This window comes from Strigops habroptila, chromosome Z (genome assembly GCF_004027225.2).
Source record: "Strigops habroptila isolate Jane chromosome Z, bStrHab1.2.pri, whole genome shotgun sequence".
NCBI classification, from domain to species: Eukaryota; Metazoa; Chordata; class Aves; order Psittaciformes; family Psittacidae; genus Strigops; species Strigops habroptila.
The window spans coordinates 12470224-12487721 of NC_044302.2; the positions used below are offsets into that span (position 1 = coordinate 12470224).

Genomic DNA, 17498 nt, shown 5'->3' on the forward strand with positions numbered 1-17498 from the left:
GTCGGGGCAGACCCAGCGGCCGAGGCGGTCGCTCGGCGCTCAGCACTCCCCAGACCCTACTGTTAGTGCGGCTGTTCCCCGCCGCTCGCCGGTCTCCGGGGGGCGCTGCACTCCCGGACACCCGCAGCGCTGCGGGCGCTGCCCCCTGCGAGGGACCGTGCGGGACCCGAGGGGACCCTCGCCGCAGGGAGGCGGTGACCGTGCCCCCCCCTTCCCGCACCCTTACACCCGTCCCGGGCGGGGGGCGGCGCATGCGCGCGGGGCGGCAGCGGGACAGAGCGGCGCGGGCAGCGATGGCCGGCGGGGAGCAGCGCGGCGCGCCCGGCGGCCCCGAGCCCGTGGCGCTGAAGAAGGAGATCGGGCTGGTCAGCGCCTGTGCCATCATCATCGGTAAGAGACCGCGCCGCCGACACGGGCAGCGCGTCCCGCCCGGCTGAGCGCCGCGGAGCGGCGTGGCGAGGCACGGGACCGCGGGCAGGTGTCCCAGGGCGCCAGCTCCCCACCCGGTCCCGCTCCCGGGCAGGTACCGAGCGGTGTTGCATGCGACGGCGCGGTTCGCGATCGCCTTCCTGCAACTCGTGGTCCTTCTGGAAGTGCCAACCAGCGGTGGGTAAAAACCGCCTGTGCCCCAGCTGCTCAGCTGAACTTTCCTAAAGCGTTCTCCTGCTGGCCTTGAGAGCTGTTAAGGCTTTACGTGGCACTTACGTCTAAAGCTAAACCAAAAGTTGATTCTTTTATCTGAGATTGGGGTTGTTCAAAGTGAAGGTTGGAACTTGGGCTTTCAGAAAGCCACTGAATACCCTGCGACCTGTAATAGCGGAGTAGGATTTGGCAGCACGGCTGTCGGCAGCGACACACTATCCTGCTTCCCGCGCCTGCTGATGGCTGGAGCAGCCGCTGCCCATCGGTGCCTTGTTTGACAAACCCTCTGGTTTGCATTTCGGAGCTGCCAGCCAGCGGGGCTGAGCCCGCTTCTCCCATGGTAGAGCCAAAACTGCGAGGTCGAGAAGGCTCTGCTTGCAGGCAGAGCAGAGCAGAGCAGGCTCTGCTAGAAGAGAACCTTCGCTCAGCGAGCTCTGTCACTGTGATGTTAGGGCTAGAGAAGTGGGAACAAGTCTGGGGAAGGAGCAGTTTCAAAGTGGAAAACCCTCTGGGAAGACTCATCCCTTATCTTCACCTCCATGAGCTGTCGGAAGGACTGGCAATGGCAGTAGGGGCAAGGCGCATGGCAGCATGGGGAGATGGCAGTGGGCACAACAGGAGCTGTGGCATCCACAGGAACAGAGTAGCAGAATTGACTGGGACACTCAGTTGTGCCTGCGTGAATGATGTCTACAAGCTTGAGGCAGAGGACTTTGCTGCATACTTCCTATAGGTTATCATACTATCCTATGGCAATTTTATGCCCTTAGCCCTGTATCCCATTATGCCCTGTTTTGGTGGATAGGGTCTTGCAAAAAAGAAGAGAGAAATTTCAATGCCATTAAACAGGATCTTTTGCATCATGAGCAAGGCTCCTATAAGAGGAAAATATTTCACTTTGTTCCCATAGTGAATTGCTGAAATCTAATGGGCAGCTATAGCTGCAGTTTATGAGAAGATGGTATGGCATCTGGAAGGTACACAGGCATGCCTTTACATTGAATCACATGGCATGTTTAAGGAGGAAAATCTAGTTTCCGGATCTCAGTGGAGCTCAGGTGACCTTGCATAAGAGTGGTGTACTTGCGGGTATTCAGCGAGGCACAGTGCATCCAGTATTGGGTATCACCTGAGTTGCTGCTGGCCATAGAGAAAATTTATGGCATCTATGTCATTTATTAGTCCTGGTACTAGGTAACTGTATCTCAAGACTCCTACTCTGCCCTCCCAGATCCCTTCCCAGTCAACCTGACTCATTTGCAATATATTGCAAGCAGAGCACATGTGTATAACTCTTGTACAAAACAGATCTTGTGAAACAGCCTCTCATCTAATCAAAGACATTTGAATAGGGAAAAATATTGACATTTATGACAACGTGTAGTACTGTCAAGCAGTTTAAGTATTTGAGAAGGTTGTCTTCATTGCTATATAGAACCTAAAAAGTCTGCTGCAAATTCCTCCATATTTTGATAAAAGAAGTTTGAAAAACAACCCTAGGATCCTACTTTGGAGATTGTTTGCTTTGTGTGGAGATGTATGAAATTACATCATGTATCAAAGTCTTCAGTTACAAAGTGACAAATACTAAGAGTATAGTATAGCATTGTAGCTATCACTACATAAAACATTACAGCTTAGAATCAGAGGGCTCTGTAAATTACACCATATCAGCTTGCAAGTCATTACTGGAGTTTAAAAAGAGAAATCTTATTTAAGACTCTTTCAGCACAAAACTAAACTACTTGATCTGAATTGATATTAGGCAACCAGTTAGCTCACAGATTTTCTGTATGATGAAATTTAACATAGGGGGAAGACTTGTTCCAGATGATTGAATGTGGGGTGGAAAAAACAGGTGCAGTCAGTGTCATAGCCTTTTGAACTGAAGACAGAGCAGGACTCTCATGTCAGCCATCAGAATGCATTTCCCATTTCTGAGTTGCAGAGGAAAGCCCTTTTCTCCTCAAGGGTTTAAATAAACTTTGATGCGTCCCATAGCAAAGTCATATTGCTTGAGAACACCGAGAGAAAAGAAATCACTTTTGAAATAAACCTCTTCTTGCTCTGCGTGGAGCTAAAAGAAGATCATGCTTTCTATTTTTCTTTAAATGTTCTTGTAGGTTATCTTTATTCAAATAGTGTAAACAAGTGCTGCAAGGTACAGAGAATGTAAGGTGATATTTTTGCATTATCAAATAGCAGCTTGATGCTGTGACCTGCCAGCTTTACACCAAATGTTCTGGTTTAGCTGACCACTCTACTACTTCTAATCAGCTGCAGGATGGATTTAGAGAATTATAATCTTCTAGTAATTGATAGCAGGAACAGGAAGCAAGGGAGTATTTGGAAAATACTGTAAATATGAGCCTGGGATATGTGATTAATAAGGTTGTGGTTGCCTTCTATACACTAAGTCTGCTTGTTTAAAATAAAGCATTATATGGTTTGCAACTGGGGAGGGGTGAATCAGATCATTTTCTAAGTGCTCCCTAGCACAATAAAATGAAGTGAAAAGAGAAGGCTTGGAGGTGGGAGCATTGTTATCCAGTATGTTTGAGATTATGCCAATAATGCCAATGATTCTCAATATTTCATAGTAATGAAGTTTCACAGCTGCATCTGAGGAAATAATTACTACTTCTAGATGCAGGTACATCACTTCATCCAGCTTAAACCTTACAGGCTCCTGGCTGTTGGAGCTAAGGAGGTGCTCAGCCTGCCCTGTGAACACAGGGCACATCCTGGTTCAGGGAGCTGTAACTGCATCATGGGCGGGCAGAGGCAGCCGTTATGCTGCCGTCTGCCCTGCAGCTCCAATAACCTGCAAAAATAGGTATTCCTTTTCAGTCTTCTTTCCATGTAATTGTAGGACAATTTTCTTACTGCTTTCACAACTGAGATACTTGTCAACATAATAAATTGCTGTGCCATCTTAATATGATCACCAAACTTATCCTTCAAAATTTTTATCCTCTCTTTATAGAGGTTTGAGAGGCTTTGCCATAAGAAACACTAGTGCATCTAACAGAAAATATTCAGAAAAAATAGCAGAAGAAATTACATCAAATTAGGAATATAATATGCCTGTCCTATATCCACCCCATAGGATGGTCTTCTGATTTCTCCCAGCAGCCTATCTTTCTCACATCACATAAGACTATCCTTCATTACTTCATTGTTTATATTTTTTTTAGTTTGCATACAAAACAAGCCCAATTAAAGAAGAAAGCTATTTCCAAAGGTTGTTTGATGTTGAGGCAGAAGACACTTCTTTGGAGATCCTAATGTAAATACAGGTACTAAATACAAAACCTTTTTGTTTTAACGCTAAAAAGAGACTAATACTTAATGACTGTAAAACTGAACACAGTGTTTAGTAGCAAGTCTTTCTGACGATTCATCTCAGCCACAGAATTTTGGACAGTGCCTGAGACTTGCTGTAGGACTACCCAAACCGCTCTGCCTCAAACATGGTTATATACAGGGAAACCAAATCTTTCATGGGCTCCAGCTATTAATAATCTTCTAAGGTACTCAATTACACTGCAAGTTAAGCTTGCCAATACTCAAATGAAGTGATACAGCCTAAAAAGTAGTAACACATGTGCTTTATTATCTACTGGGTAATAACTTACAGATGCTGTACAATTGATTGAACCCCAAATTACTATTTATTTAGCAGACATGGAAATCTATGCTGTGTTTAATTCAACAGTTATTTTGTGCACTATTTACATAGTTGGCTTTATATCTCATTTGTAGACCTACATGTGTAATTAAGATTATTGCACATGTATATTTTCTGTGAACACAGACATATAAGCTATACTGAGAAAATCTTATCAAGTGCTTTTAATGAGTGTTTTGCCTGTGTCAATGAAAAACCAAGAAGAAAGCTCCATGACTTGCCTTTGTGTAGTTTCTACTACATTCCGCTGTTGTTTAGAATGAAGTACAAGAATTAGAAAAAGCAACCTGATTAACATCTGATACCAGCCTATTCTTTTGGTCTGAATAACAGAATTCACCATTCTCACGTTAGAAATGTACATTTAACTGCATAAATAACAAATTGCGTGTATAAGACATTTAATGAGAGACATTTGACAGTTTGCAACAGATCAAGTAGCTTTATATAAAACAATTAAACATCTCTTAAAACGTTTGGTTAGGCAGGTTGTAAAACTGCATGCAAGTAGCCATAGGTTCATACTCACATTATGAAGCCTGTTGTATACATGTGAATGATTTTATGTCAGGCTTTATAAGACCCATTAGAAGACCTATAAATTGAGCCGTAATAATATATGTCAGCTAAAACTAAATACATCTCCTTATTTTGCTGAGCAGAGGCAGTGAAGTTATCTGCATCCACTGACTTGGCATTGCTTAGAAAATGCTTGTAGTGCTCATTCTACTCACAAGCTTGGCATAAGATCCCTTATAAACTGGTTCCCAATTCAAGTCCCGTGATAATATCAGAACCGTGGGCAGTGAGCAATATGTTCAGTTACTGCTACTTCTGAAAGTAGCTTTCTGGAATTTATCTGTCCACATCACCCAGAAAACAGCACACACTCGCTTTCTTCCATAGCTCATGTCAGTCAGACATCTTATGCGTGATCTCAGCAGAATGCATACTAGCTGAAAAGCACCCTTACATTGGAGATGCTTCCTTATGTCAGGATTTTCCTAGTATGTAGTGCAAATTACTGTTCACATCATGATAACCCATCAAGAGAACGACCAAATAAGATTCCCTGGTTGTCATTACCTCTGCCTGGCATTGTACTTATTTACTAACAATTGCCTATGCATCTACAGGGAAGTTTTCATTTGTATAAATATCACTTCCAGGGACAGCACTCCAAGATAACACTGAGTTCAGAGATATAATTGCACTGGCTGCAATTTTTCCTCCTTGCCAATAACAGAAAACTATTTACCAGCTTTCCTGCATGTCAATTTGCTCTCTCCTGACACTATATCTCTTCCCGTTCTAACATGCCCTAAATCCCACGGACAGTCTTTATAGACAGTAACCTAGTGCAGGATTCGACAAGCAGCTAGCTGAACACTGGGGAAGGAGAACACATGGAACTGGGAATAGCCTTCATACTCTTTTTTTTTTTTTTGTAACATACAAGAACTGGAAATTTCCACTGAAGTGGAAATCATAAAACCATAGAATGGTTTGGGTTGGAAGGGACATTAAAGCTCATCCAGTTCCAACCCCGTGCCATGGGCAGGGACACCTTCCACTAGACCAGATTGCTCCAAGCCCCATCCAACCTGGCCTTGAACACTGTCGGGGATGGGGCAGCCACAGCTTCTCTGGGAAACCTGTGCCAGCGCCTCAGCACCCTCACAGGGAAGAACTTTTTCCTAATATCTAATCCAAATCTCTGTCAGGTTAAAGTCATTCCCCCTTGTTCTGTTGCTACAGGCCCTTGTAAAAAGTCCCTCTCCAGATTTCTTGTTGGCTACTTTAGTTTTGGAACTTAATAGGTATTAACACCAGCTGCTTGATGAATCCTCTCTGATCATGTTTCATATGCTGCCATTGCTTAAGGAGACTGATTATTGTTCACTGAATCAACTGGCACCCATCAGATCCATCTCTTTATCAAGTAATGTATCAAATCATTAGGACATCATTCCTAGTCAGGCTCAACAGACTTCTCTGTATTAGTACCTAAGTTACAGTACTGCAGCAGAAAGAAAAATGCATGAGAAAGAAGAAAACCACCCATATCTTTAGGTGAATTTTTTCAGATCTCTGTGATCCTGCCGAGGGACACAGAAAGCAGTGGTGTTGCAGCACAAATCTTTTCCCGCTCTGAATCTGTGTGAGAGCATTTCACTTTTATAGCTAGCTGAAGTTTCAGGACACACTTTTGTTCGCCGAGTTGTGAGAGTAATACAGATTACTTCAGTGATTCACGCTCTCTCTCTCTCTTTCTCTTTCTCTCTCTCTTTCTCTCAGGGTTTCAAAAGAAGAAAGACTTCCCTATCTCTGCTGCACACCTTGCTAACTAATATTTTGAGCTTTCAGCTCCTCCTGGCAGTTGCTGACAAAACCCATAAAGTATTTACACATACATGACTGATTTTTTTCCAGGGCAGTAGTTCAGGATCTAGCTCTGGACTGCAGAGAGATGTAATTTAACATCTTGGCCTCTTATAAATGCAAATTACAGTTAAATAAAGGCAGCAGTCAATTTTTGTTCAGGATAAATGGCACTTCCTTAGTAGTGAGAAACCACAAAGACACTTCTGAAGCACTTGTGAAGATGTTTTTCTGTACAGTCCAGAGGCTTAGGCTCAGATTCAAAACTACTGAAAATTACATGTCCAGGTTCCATATATAAATTAAAGCTGATAGGTGTCCGTAATTTGGTATGATACCCAGTAAGAAAAAGAGGTGCACACTACTGAGAAAGATCAGATCCTACATTTTGAAAGAAAGAAACCTAGGGATGCCCATCCAAAATGCATTGTGCAAGTTACATTAATGGCATGGTATGTTTCAGGGGTGATACCACATTCTTATATTCTCTGAGGCTGCTCCATCCATCAGAATCAATTGGGATAGCCTTGCACCTGAGTTTAGAGAGCTGAAAACAAGCTGCAGCTTCACTTGCAAGTAAAAACCACGGCAAAGTTCAATTTGAGCTTGGTAAAAATCCAGGGCGATCCCACAGCTCCTCTGGGCTAGTGGCTTACCTCTGAGGCTGAATTTACAGGGGGCAGCAAAAGGAGCTCTAGTTAGAAATTCCTGGCAGGAAAAGAAAAAAGCCTTAACTTTTCCTTTTTCCTAATTGAGTCTTTCTGGACATAGAAAAGAGTTTTGTTTGTCCACACGTGCCTTTCTGCTGCAGTCTGTATCCAGGAGAATTCAGCATGTGAAGTCTCTCATGTACAATATGAAGAGTGAGAGCCAAAACAGCAGCAAAAAAACCAAAGTGAAAAATATCAGCACGAACAAATCCTTCCCATGTGATCTTCAGGAGCAGCAGTAGGGCATATTAAAGATCTTTTTCAAAAATAACTATATTTTTACTTTATGAAGTCAGTGATACTTGAGCAAAAGTGTTTGTAACAATTCTGTTTGCAGGTTATTAACTGTCAGGTATTCATTGACCAGTGGTTTTGGTTTGGGTGGGTTTAGTTTGGGTGGGTTTTGCTAGTTGTTTTTTTTTCCCCTTTCTTCCTAAAAAAGTAGAAAATTCTCATTGTGGTGCAGTGACTTTGATCAGAAGGCTGAAGCAATGGTCTTTCTGCAATGGATGTCAGTAGTTTAGATATCCTGCAACAGAAACTCTCATTCTTCCTTGATAGATGAAAAAACAAAGGTAGCATCCTTTGGTAGTGTCTTACTCCTGATCTGGCAATACAGTGCCTGCTTTCAGTGGTGCCATAAATCTCCACTCGTGTTCCCTTTTCCTGTGCCTTGCAGCTCATTTCCTTTTAGCATAATGTAGCCTTTTCTGTTGAGAAAGTCTGTTCTGCTTTGGCAGGCTCACAACAAGCAGAAATAGTTTGGTAGAGGTTTAGCTTTTTTGTGTTTGGAGCTTTATGTGTGCCAAACTTTTCCTTTCAAGACCCCGTTTTTTGTTGGGTTGCAGGGGGAGTTTCTACAAGCTGCCACACTTTTTTGTCATCTTGATTGCAGCATGATAAAATGAGAAGGCATTTGTCAGTACCAAAGTGCCCCAAATATAAAACAGTGTTGTTTTTTCTGCTGGTCTTGAAAAACCCAGAAGACTCCCAAGGAGTTATTTAGCACATGTTCCACAGCAAAGAGCAGGGAGCCAGCAATCCAGCATGGACTGAGCATCTCAGCATCCTAATTCCTTTTTAAATGCCTGTATCCATCTCTGTGTAGTGAGAAAGCATAGAGAATTTGCAAGCCCTGTTCTCCTGCAGAGGAAAGCCATATATAATGGTAAATACATTTCTTCACCTGCCAGCCTCTGAAAAATCTTTATGCAGTATTAGTTTATTCTCCCGATGTGTTCTGCTGGCACTGGCCTCTGTGAGTCAGGGCTGAAAAGCAAGATTACAAATTGTTCCCATCTTCAGGAACTTGTAGATTCTGTTTTTCTGATTTCAGTGTAATGAATGGCCCAATCTAGTGTTAGGGTGAGATGACTAAATTACTGCTCCTGGACATGGTTCATCATCTCTTTCCAACAATACAGGCAAATTCCGCTGGATCTCGGAGAAAGAAAAGTAGAGAGGAATACACTGATGATGTTTAAGCCTGAGGAATTTCTTTTATCACTCAGTAATGGAATAACCCCCATGGCTAAATTGCTCTGATTCATTTAACACTTCCTTTAGAATAGTGCCGAAACATAAGGGAAACCAGAATCTTTCTGCATCTGAAGATTAAGTTGAAATTTTTCAACTGATCCTTAAATACGGTTGTAATCACACTTCATATAGGGGGCTTCAAGATCAATAGTGTAAAACACAGCATGAAAAATCTGCAAGACTTCAGAAAGGTTACTTCTCACTCCAAGAAATAGGCCAGGGATCTGGATGAGTGGCGTTCTTTTCCCATGAAAAACAATAGCTCTTTCATCAGTTACATGAAGCCGCATAATCTTGATCAGGCCAAACATCTTAATATAATATATCACAAAAATTATGCTTGAACAATATAAGAACCTTATTTATACTCACAAAAGCCAGGAAAAAATCAAGTTAAGGAAGAATCTCATTCTGTTGAATGCACTGGGTCAGAGAACTAAAATCCACGACGTTATATCATCTATGACAATGAATGTCACAAAGCTGCCCATCACAAAACCTCTAGTTCACCTGTGACACTGGACAGTCACAGATGCATCAATTATGCTACATTAACTCTGGGTCAGATAGTCACAGAGGGATGAGCAGTCAGGCTAGAAGAAGTTGTGCTCTAAGTATGGAGATGCATTCAGACTGTGGAGGAGAGGGGTTGGACTCTGAATACTGAAACACCTTTTCTGTAACTTAAGCAGTTTTGCAAAAAGATCATTGCACTTGAATACATGTGCACAATGTGGTAAGCTACAGGTCTGACAAGAAAAAGCACCTTTAGTTGGATAGTCTCCTGTAGTTCCTAAGTGCCTTCCATCTATTTGCTGTCACATTGTGCAACCACCATGAGACAAGGAGAAAAAGCTGTTAGCATGTGTCATATATGATGAGTTTTTAATAGTCACATATTGTGCTGTGAGATCGCTCAGGTCCCACAAGGAAGGCTGATGAATCCAGAAGAGTGTTCCTTGCCTCTCTGCCAACCCATGCCTTGGAAAGGATCAATATATGCTTTTCCGTAAACCTGAGGATAATGATTGCCAAGGAATATGAGAACGTGCAGCTTTAAGCTGTGTGCTTCTAGATCACAAACATTTATCCTTTTATACAAAACACCCAAGGGATCAGTTTTTCTTAGGGAGTTGCAAGGAATGGACTGAGAAGAATGCAATAATTCTGTTACTATCCTTTTCTGGATTATTTCAAAATTCTTTAGCAGCTCTCCTGAGAGCTTGATAGAACAGGGTTTGCTTGCTTGTTTTTAGGGAGGTCGTCTCAGGCTGTATTTCGTTTCCATTTCCCCATGACTTTTTTTTTCTCTGCCCAGATTTTGTCCTGTTTTGATAGCAGACTTATTTCCTTGGTAGTTGGGGTTTCAGGCTTCTTTTATCACTAAATTAAAACAATGCAGACAGTACTGATGTCCATGAAAGTGAGATGAGACCATTTCAGAAATAGCATTCTAGGACTCCACAAACACAATTTTCATCGTTTCTAATACTCTTCAGTGCAGCCTGAAAACATGAAAAGCCAACACTTCAGAAACAAATAATGAGCTCTTTTTATAAGTGTCTTGAAAATAGTAATAGCTTCAGTTAGTGCAAGACAGCAGAAAGTATCCAAGCTTGTTAAGCTTCCGAATACTGCACTTTGACTCAAGTAAATTGAAAAATAGCTGAATCAATATTTTAAAGAATAAGGGAAAGTATTTGATTCTGGGTGGCGTCCTCAAATGCCTAGCTTTCAGCCTGTAAGGGATTTCTATTTATATGATAGAATTAAAATGTTTGTAATTAAAAAAAAAGCTGACAAACTACTTTTTTTGTACTACTGCTAGTAGATCTTGTTGCAATAAAGCCATTTCTTATGGTGAACTTTGCCAGAGGCCAGTAGGACACAACGTCTACATGTTTGTTGGTTGTGGACACGGCCAGTTCCCTAGCGACGCATTAAGGTCTAAGCAGACTATTACAAAAGGTAGTGAAATCCTGCACATATTACAAGTCCATACAGAAGGAATAGCTCCACTTCACATGCTTGGGCTCCCGACTGAAGATTAAAGACCCTTTTCTTAACAGGTCCCAAGTCCTTTAAATCCTGTTGAAGTCAACAAGAGTAGAGGACCTCACTGCCTCATAGATCAGGCTCCTAAATTAAATTAAAGCAGCTACATACAAAGCACATTAATCCTTTATTACCCACATAGCTGAGCAGGGCTGGCAGTCATACTTCAGTGAAGTTGGGTGAGAATAGACAGTACTGTGTTCAGGTTGCACAGCATAGTGGAGAGCGATGGCAACATGTGTAATCTGTTCTTGTTGATTAAAGTTCTAGGGGGACAGTCTTGTACACTCCTCATACCACAAATCTAATAAAGAAAATGTTTGTCATTGAACAAACGCAGTCAAGGGCACAGGAGCTGCTGAGCTCTGTCAATTGATGAGCCCTCTCAATTGACAGGAAAGGAGGCACACAAAAGCCAAAAGGAGCAAACCCACCTCCAGCCACCAACTCCCAGGGCCTCACTGAAGAGAGGTCTCTGAATGCATCATCTGTTGAGATCCCTGCATTTACCTTTGTGGCCTTCTGAGATAGTCCGGGGACTTCTCGGCTGAGATTTAGCTGCTCAAAAGCACCAGACCTGAAAAAAACCCAAACCAGTGACACAACTTCTGTAAAGTGACATTTATAAAGCACCTACTTCAAGCAGAGGTCTATTGCTTTATGAAACTAGGAGAGAAGGAAAAGAAGACAAATCAAAGATCTCCAATCTGTGGCAGAACTAGAACAGAAGTGTATTGTACCAGGGTCCTACACATTGTGATGGCAGGGGTGTTCAGGTCTGTGCTAATCTGTATTTTGCAGGATTAGCTAATTCCGTGTTTTTGTGTACTCAAAACATCCTGTAAACAAATTTTGCCATCCAGGGGAAGGAAGTGACCTTTTTTTGGTGAAATTTGTATACAGCTGGTTAACTGCTTAGACAAACCTGATATATAAAGACATGAGCAACATGAAGTCTACTAATTCTGAAGGTACTTAATTTCAAGAGGTAGTTGTGGTATTTGCTAATACAGGATTCATATGCACAAAAAAAAAAATATATATATATATATACACATACAATACTGCTAACTCTTGAGATCATACTACAGGTCTGGTGTCTTTCTTAAATTCCCAGGTCATAGGTATTTAAGAGCATCAAGGAAAGTTGCCATTTCTTTTGGAAATCAAAAAGTTTCTGGCTCTTGTCAGTAAAATTACCTAAATGTATTCTCTAAAAATAAACAAAATATTTTAAAATTAATTCAAGATACAAGTCAGCACCAATTTCTACATAGATAAGGACAGCAATACAGCATTGTAAGTGATGCCTGTAGAAGTGTATACTAAGCTGATATGTATTTGTAAATCTCATTTAAAGTCAGCTTCATCTAGTTACTAAAGTGCACTTAATTTTAAGGGCAAGCTTTAAATCAAATCATTATGCAAGAGTACATATGCCAGGAGGCATAAATACCACTTTTTCGCTTTTAACTTCCACCTCAGTTCATTGACCAAAGTGAAACATAAGCCTACCTTTGTGTTCTTTGCTGGAATGGCATCAAAGCCATTTAGAGATGTAATGATACCATGCTGATCAAGGTAAAACTAACTAGACCAGAATTTGCTAACACAGATTTACAACAGAAACATGTAAACTTGAAAGCTGTAATGATTTCCAATGAAGGAGCTGAGAAACCTGCAAGAACAGCAAACTTTGCTAAAGAGCTCATGTTTGTTTACATCTGCATCCAAAATAAGGTTTGTGTAACATCCGAGGCAATGGCAGTAGAGCTTGCAGGAGATCAATCCTTCTTCCCGATAATGTAACCTGAGGTATAACACAACAGTTGGTGTATTTGGATGCCTTGTTACTGCTATTTTCATATTGGTTTAAGTATGTATTGCCTGGAATACAAGGAAGGCACTTTCAACATTTAACCCCTTTACTGTTCAGGACAATGCTGCAGACTAGGCTTTATCTCAAAAGTTTAACATACTTAAATTCCCACTATTCCCCTTCAGAGATTAAGGATAATGTGATGCCTAGTTTAGAAATGCTCTTCCTAAGGTATCCGAGGTTATAATGTCAAAGCTTTGCAGAACCTGCATAAACATGGTCCAAAAATTCACCAGCTGGCTTGAGTGCGCTTTTGCAAGGCTTATCTTTGTGGGGTCAGAGCAGAAGGCATAAACCCCAGTAACTCAAGAGAAAATCAGAGGAAAGAGTGGGAGTTGAGTTTTGCCTTATTTACAGTTGAGCAAATCAGTTCAAGCTGTGTCTTTTCTCTAGACCTGCTCATTCCTGTAATGCTGCCCTTTGAGTCTCCCCGTGTCCCTTTGCTGCTGCAGAGCCCTGCGTCAAACACAGCTCACGTGTGGGTTCTTGGTATCACAGCCAAGGGTTGAAAGGGCAACAGTGCAGGTAGCAAAGTTCTTCATTCACAAGCAGGAACATTTTTCCCACCAAAAGCTGCAGTGATGCTCTGCGAGGTAAGCAGGGAGGTGTTGCAATGGCTGCAGAGCAGGGTGGGAGTCAGAGAGATGATGCCAGCTTCCAGGCTGGTTTCTTCTGCTAGAAGAACAAGAAAGATCCTTCTGTGCACTTGTATTAGTGTGCTCTCCAACTCTTGACATTGCCTACTGCCATTTTATTTCACCTTTCTAACGAGGCAAGTGATGATGCTTCCATGACACTGGCAGCTTTCAGGAATGGACAGGAAGAGGCTTTCCCACTGGGCAGCAGTTGCTGATCAGTTTTCCAGAGTGTTTAAGTAATCTGTTTACTGTGCTCAGTCACTGAGCAAGAAGAGCAGAGCTGTGGTGGTCGAAGGAAAAAAACCAAACACAGCATTTTCCATTAAACAAATTATGCTTCAAAGATGGTGTGAGGGTCCCTGCCGTTGGCACGAGTAGGGCTGACGAGCCTGGGCTCCAAAAAGCTGTGTGTGTCATACTGCCCTTGTCTGATGCCCAGCACTCCCCGACACAGCTGAACTCTTTGGCTGTTGCTAAAGCTAAGCTGATGAGCTTCACAGCAGCATTTTGTAATTGCTTTTCTTCCTGATAAATACTGAAAATCATTGCAGGTGCAGAGGGTGCCGTGAGAGCTGTCCCAGAGGCGCAGCTGGCACTTGCAGGACTTCTCAGCCAAGGGATGAACATTAAGACAGCTGCATTGGCTGGCATTTGCCTCCGAAGTCACTGTGGTGGGATCTTGTCCTACTGTCAGCTGCTTTCCTTAAAATCGGGATTTATCTGGGAGTAATCAGTAATAATGCAGTGTCCTAAAGAAGACCCCCACCTCCTCTAGCATGCGTGCAGGGCAGGGCATTAGGAACTGCTATTTCTGCACCAGGGGATTTAACAACACATTTCTGCTGTTGGCAGGTAAAATTCCAAGTCAGGATACTGAGGACTAGAGAACACAGAAAACATGTTGGACAGATAACAAGGACTAATACAGCATAAAGCTGCACTGTTTATAGAGAGCAGTGTGCAGTGCTGCACTCTCTTATCAGGGCAACCCAGGCGTTTTAGGAATGTTAGAGGGGTTTCCTTCACAACCCTCTCACAGCACCAAGGTAGGTGATAGAATCACAGACTGGTTTGGGTTGGAAATGATCTTAAAGCTCACCCAGTTCCAGCCCCCTGCTATGGGCAGGGACACCTTCCACCAGACCAGATTGCTCCAAGCCCCTGTGTCCAACCTGGCCTCGAACACTGCCAGGGATGGGGCAGCCACAGCTTCTCTGGGCACCCTGTGCCAGCGCCTCAGCACCCTCACAGGGAAGAATTTTTTCCTAATATCTAGTCTAAATCTACCCTCTTTAGGAACTAGTGCAAGGGCTGAAACTTTCTTTAATGCCACAGGAGTGCTTTGCTTCAAGGGTCACAGTGGCTCCTTTATGTCCTGAAGTCCCACAGTCAAGGGGGTAGTGTGAGCTCCTGTTCCCAACAGCCCCCTGCAATGCTGCCAGTGGTGATGCAGTGGGAATCACCAAAAACAACTGCTTGACACCTCTCTGCTGGAACTCTCTCATCTTCACCTGGCAGCACTGCCCTGACAGAAACCCTGCTCAAGGTCCCCGATGTTAAGGGAGAAGGGAGGAAAGGAAGGTGCAATACAAAGCTCTAAGTTGGCTGGTAGTAATCCCCATTTGGACACACAGCCATATTACTGCATAGGTTGCTTTCAGCATGCTGGAGCTCTTACTCCTTTGAGAATATCCCAAGGAAAATGCCACCTAGTCCCTAGGAGAAAACTTTTCCCAGTATTTTCTGCCTTATCGTTGCAGTGTGTAGAGAAGGGCACGGGAGGCTGAGGTTTGCTCTCTGTGTTAATGAAATGCAGCCCACATTTCCCAACACTGGCAAGAGAAGAGGAGAACAAGTCAGAAGTTAAGGAAGTGGAGAAATCAGACCAAGTACAAGAGTCAGAACAGAGGAGCAGGAAATAAAGCAGTGAACTGTGTGCCTGAAAAGAGCAGACAGAGCCTGCAGCCGGTGAAAGGATTAGCAGAATAAAAGAAGTTCTCAATTTAGAATGACAAAAATCCTATCATACAGGCTTTAACTTCTCCTTTGATATAAACACATTGCAGTAGCGTTACTCAAATAAAACAGAATAAAACCATGCACTAGCAGATGTCCATTTTCTCTTTTATTATTTCGCATGCTCCTGAGGGGCCTGATCCTGCACCTCCTAACTATTTATCTATCTTAGTGCAGGTCTGTCCTCAGCACACCTTATCTACGTGTTTGGTCTCTAAATTTTGGTGCAGGGAGGCATTACACAGGTGGGGGCCAGCACTGACTGATGGAGACAACTGTGTCTCCTTCCAGGTGCTCAACTGGGCCCTGCAATTTTGAACACACAGGTTTGTGCATTAACATATGATAGCCAGTGTATGCCCACGTGTGTACTCAGGAGAGCAAGATGCTCGCAAGCCAGAGAACGGGATCAGTTTCCAGTGTGTTTTGGTTAAAGGAGCATTTGACTCTATTGCAGTGAGGTCTTTACAGTACTGATGTGTCCTTCCTACAAGTAGTCAGCACCTGCCAGCATAACCTCCTTCAAATGTTATTCAAGCAGCAGATTATTTTCATGGAATCACAGACTGGTTTTGGTTGGAAGGGACCTTAAAGCTCATCCAATTCCAACCCCCTGCCATGGGCAGGGACACCTTCCACTAGACCAGGTTGCTCCAAGCTCCTGTGTCCAACCAGGCCTTGAACACTGCCAGGGATGGGGCAGCCACAGCTTCTCTGGGCAACCTGTGCCAGCGCCTCACCACCCTCACAGGGAAGAATTCCTTCCCAATACCTAATCTCAATCTCCCCTCTGTCAGTTTAAAGCCATTCCCTCTTGTCTTGTCTCTACATGACCTTGTAAAAAGCCCCTTTCCAGGTTTCTTGTCAGCCCCTTTAGGCACTGGAAGCTGCTCTAGGGTCTCCCCAGAGCTTTCTCTTCTCCAGGCTGAACAATTTTGACAATCACATTACCAAAACAGAGGCTTAAACGCTTCCTTGAAGATTCTTTTGGTTAGCCTTCTTTTGTAGAAGAAAAGCAATTGACAAATTAGCACTAATTTTACAAAAAGAAGATAAAAGAACATCCCCTTTCAGAAAGGTAGAAATTTTAAACCACCATGTTTTCTGGTTTTAAGCCATTGGGTACCTTGGCAGAGGTTGGGCTACTAATGGCCTGAGCATTGTCACCTCATGCAGTGAGCTGCACACTTTAGCTGAACAGCAAAGTACCGCAGTACCCTAAATGCATTGTGCAGTTGGGCAAGTCCTGCTTTCCTCTGAGGCTGCTTTCCACCTCTGGTGGACAGTGATTCTGAACTAACAGTTGTTACTAAGCAGTTTATACACCTTATATAGCAAATGTGCAGCTTGCTACTTTTAAAGAACTATTCAAATGGCCCCAGATGTATTAAAGGTCCTGGGAAGACTGAAGTTGGCAGTTTTCACAAATTTGCTCATCTGTAGATAGTGACTTTTTCATCTAATTGCAGCCCAGCTGCTGAACACCTCTGAAATCACTGCAATGCAGCCACCGGCTACCAGTAGCATCCCTGTGCTAGTTCTGCTCTTTGCCTTTTAATCAGACTGAAGTTTTCTTAAAATATCAAAGACAAGAAAGCAGAGGCAGTTGTGTCTCAAGGGAAAGATCCATGCTATCATCTTGCAAATGAGTTGATGACAACGCTGTTGAAAACAGCACACCAAGAACATGACAGCCACAGTAACATCTCCTGAATGAGATCCCATCTGCGCCACGTTAGCCGGATAACAGATGCTTTCGGTCCCTGATGCTTCCCAACGGGCGGCACTGCTTGATTTTTGCCTTTTCCTTCTGTTTTTGGGCCCGTCCTGCGGCGGGCCCGGCTGTGCAGGGGGATGCGCGGCGCGGCCTGCAGGGGGCGAGCTGGCTGCGGCAGGAACCCGCGCGGGGGGCGGGGCCTGCCCGAAGCCCCGCCCCCAGGCAGGGG

The 17498-nt window shown here is 43.3% G+C and overlaps 1 protein-coding gene across 2 annotated transcripts in view; it reads left to right on the forward strand.

The window, feature by feature from the left end:
• The first annotated feature begins 278 nt into the window (after positions 1-278).
• Positions 279-17498, forward strand: part of SLC7A10 (solute carrier family 7 member 10) — a 41091-nt gene continuing 23871 nt past the window's right edge. For both annotated transcript variants that reach the window (XM_030470430.1, XM_030470431.1), the window contains exon 1: positions 279-390. In XM_030470430.1, the coding sequence (XP_030326290.1) occupies positions 294-390 (97 nt within the window). In that variant the 5' untranslated portion in view covers positions 279-293. The remainder of the gene's footprint in view (positions 391-17498) is intronic.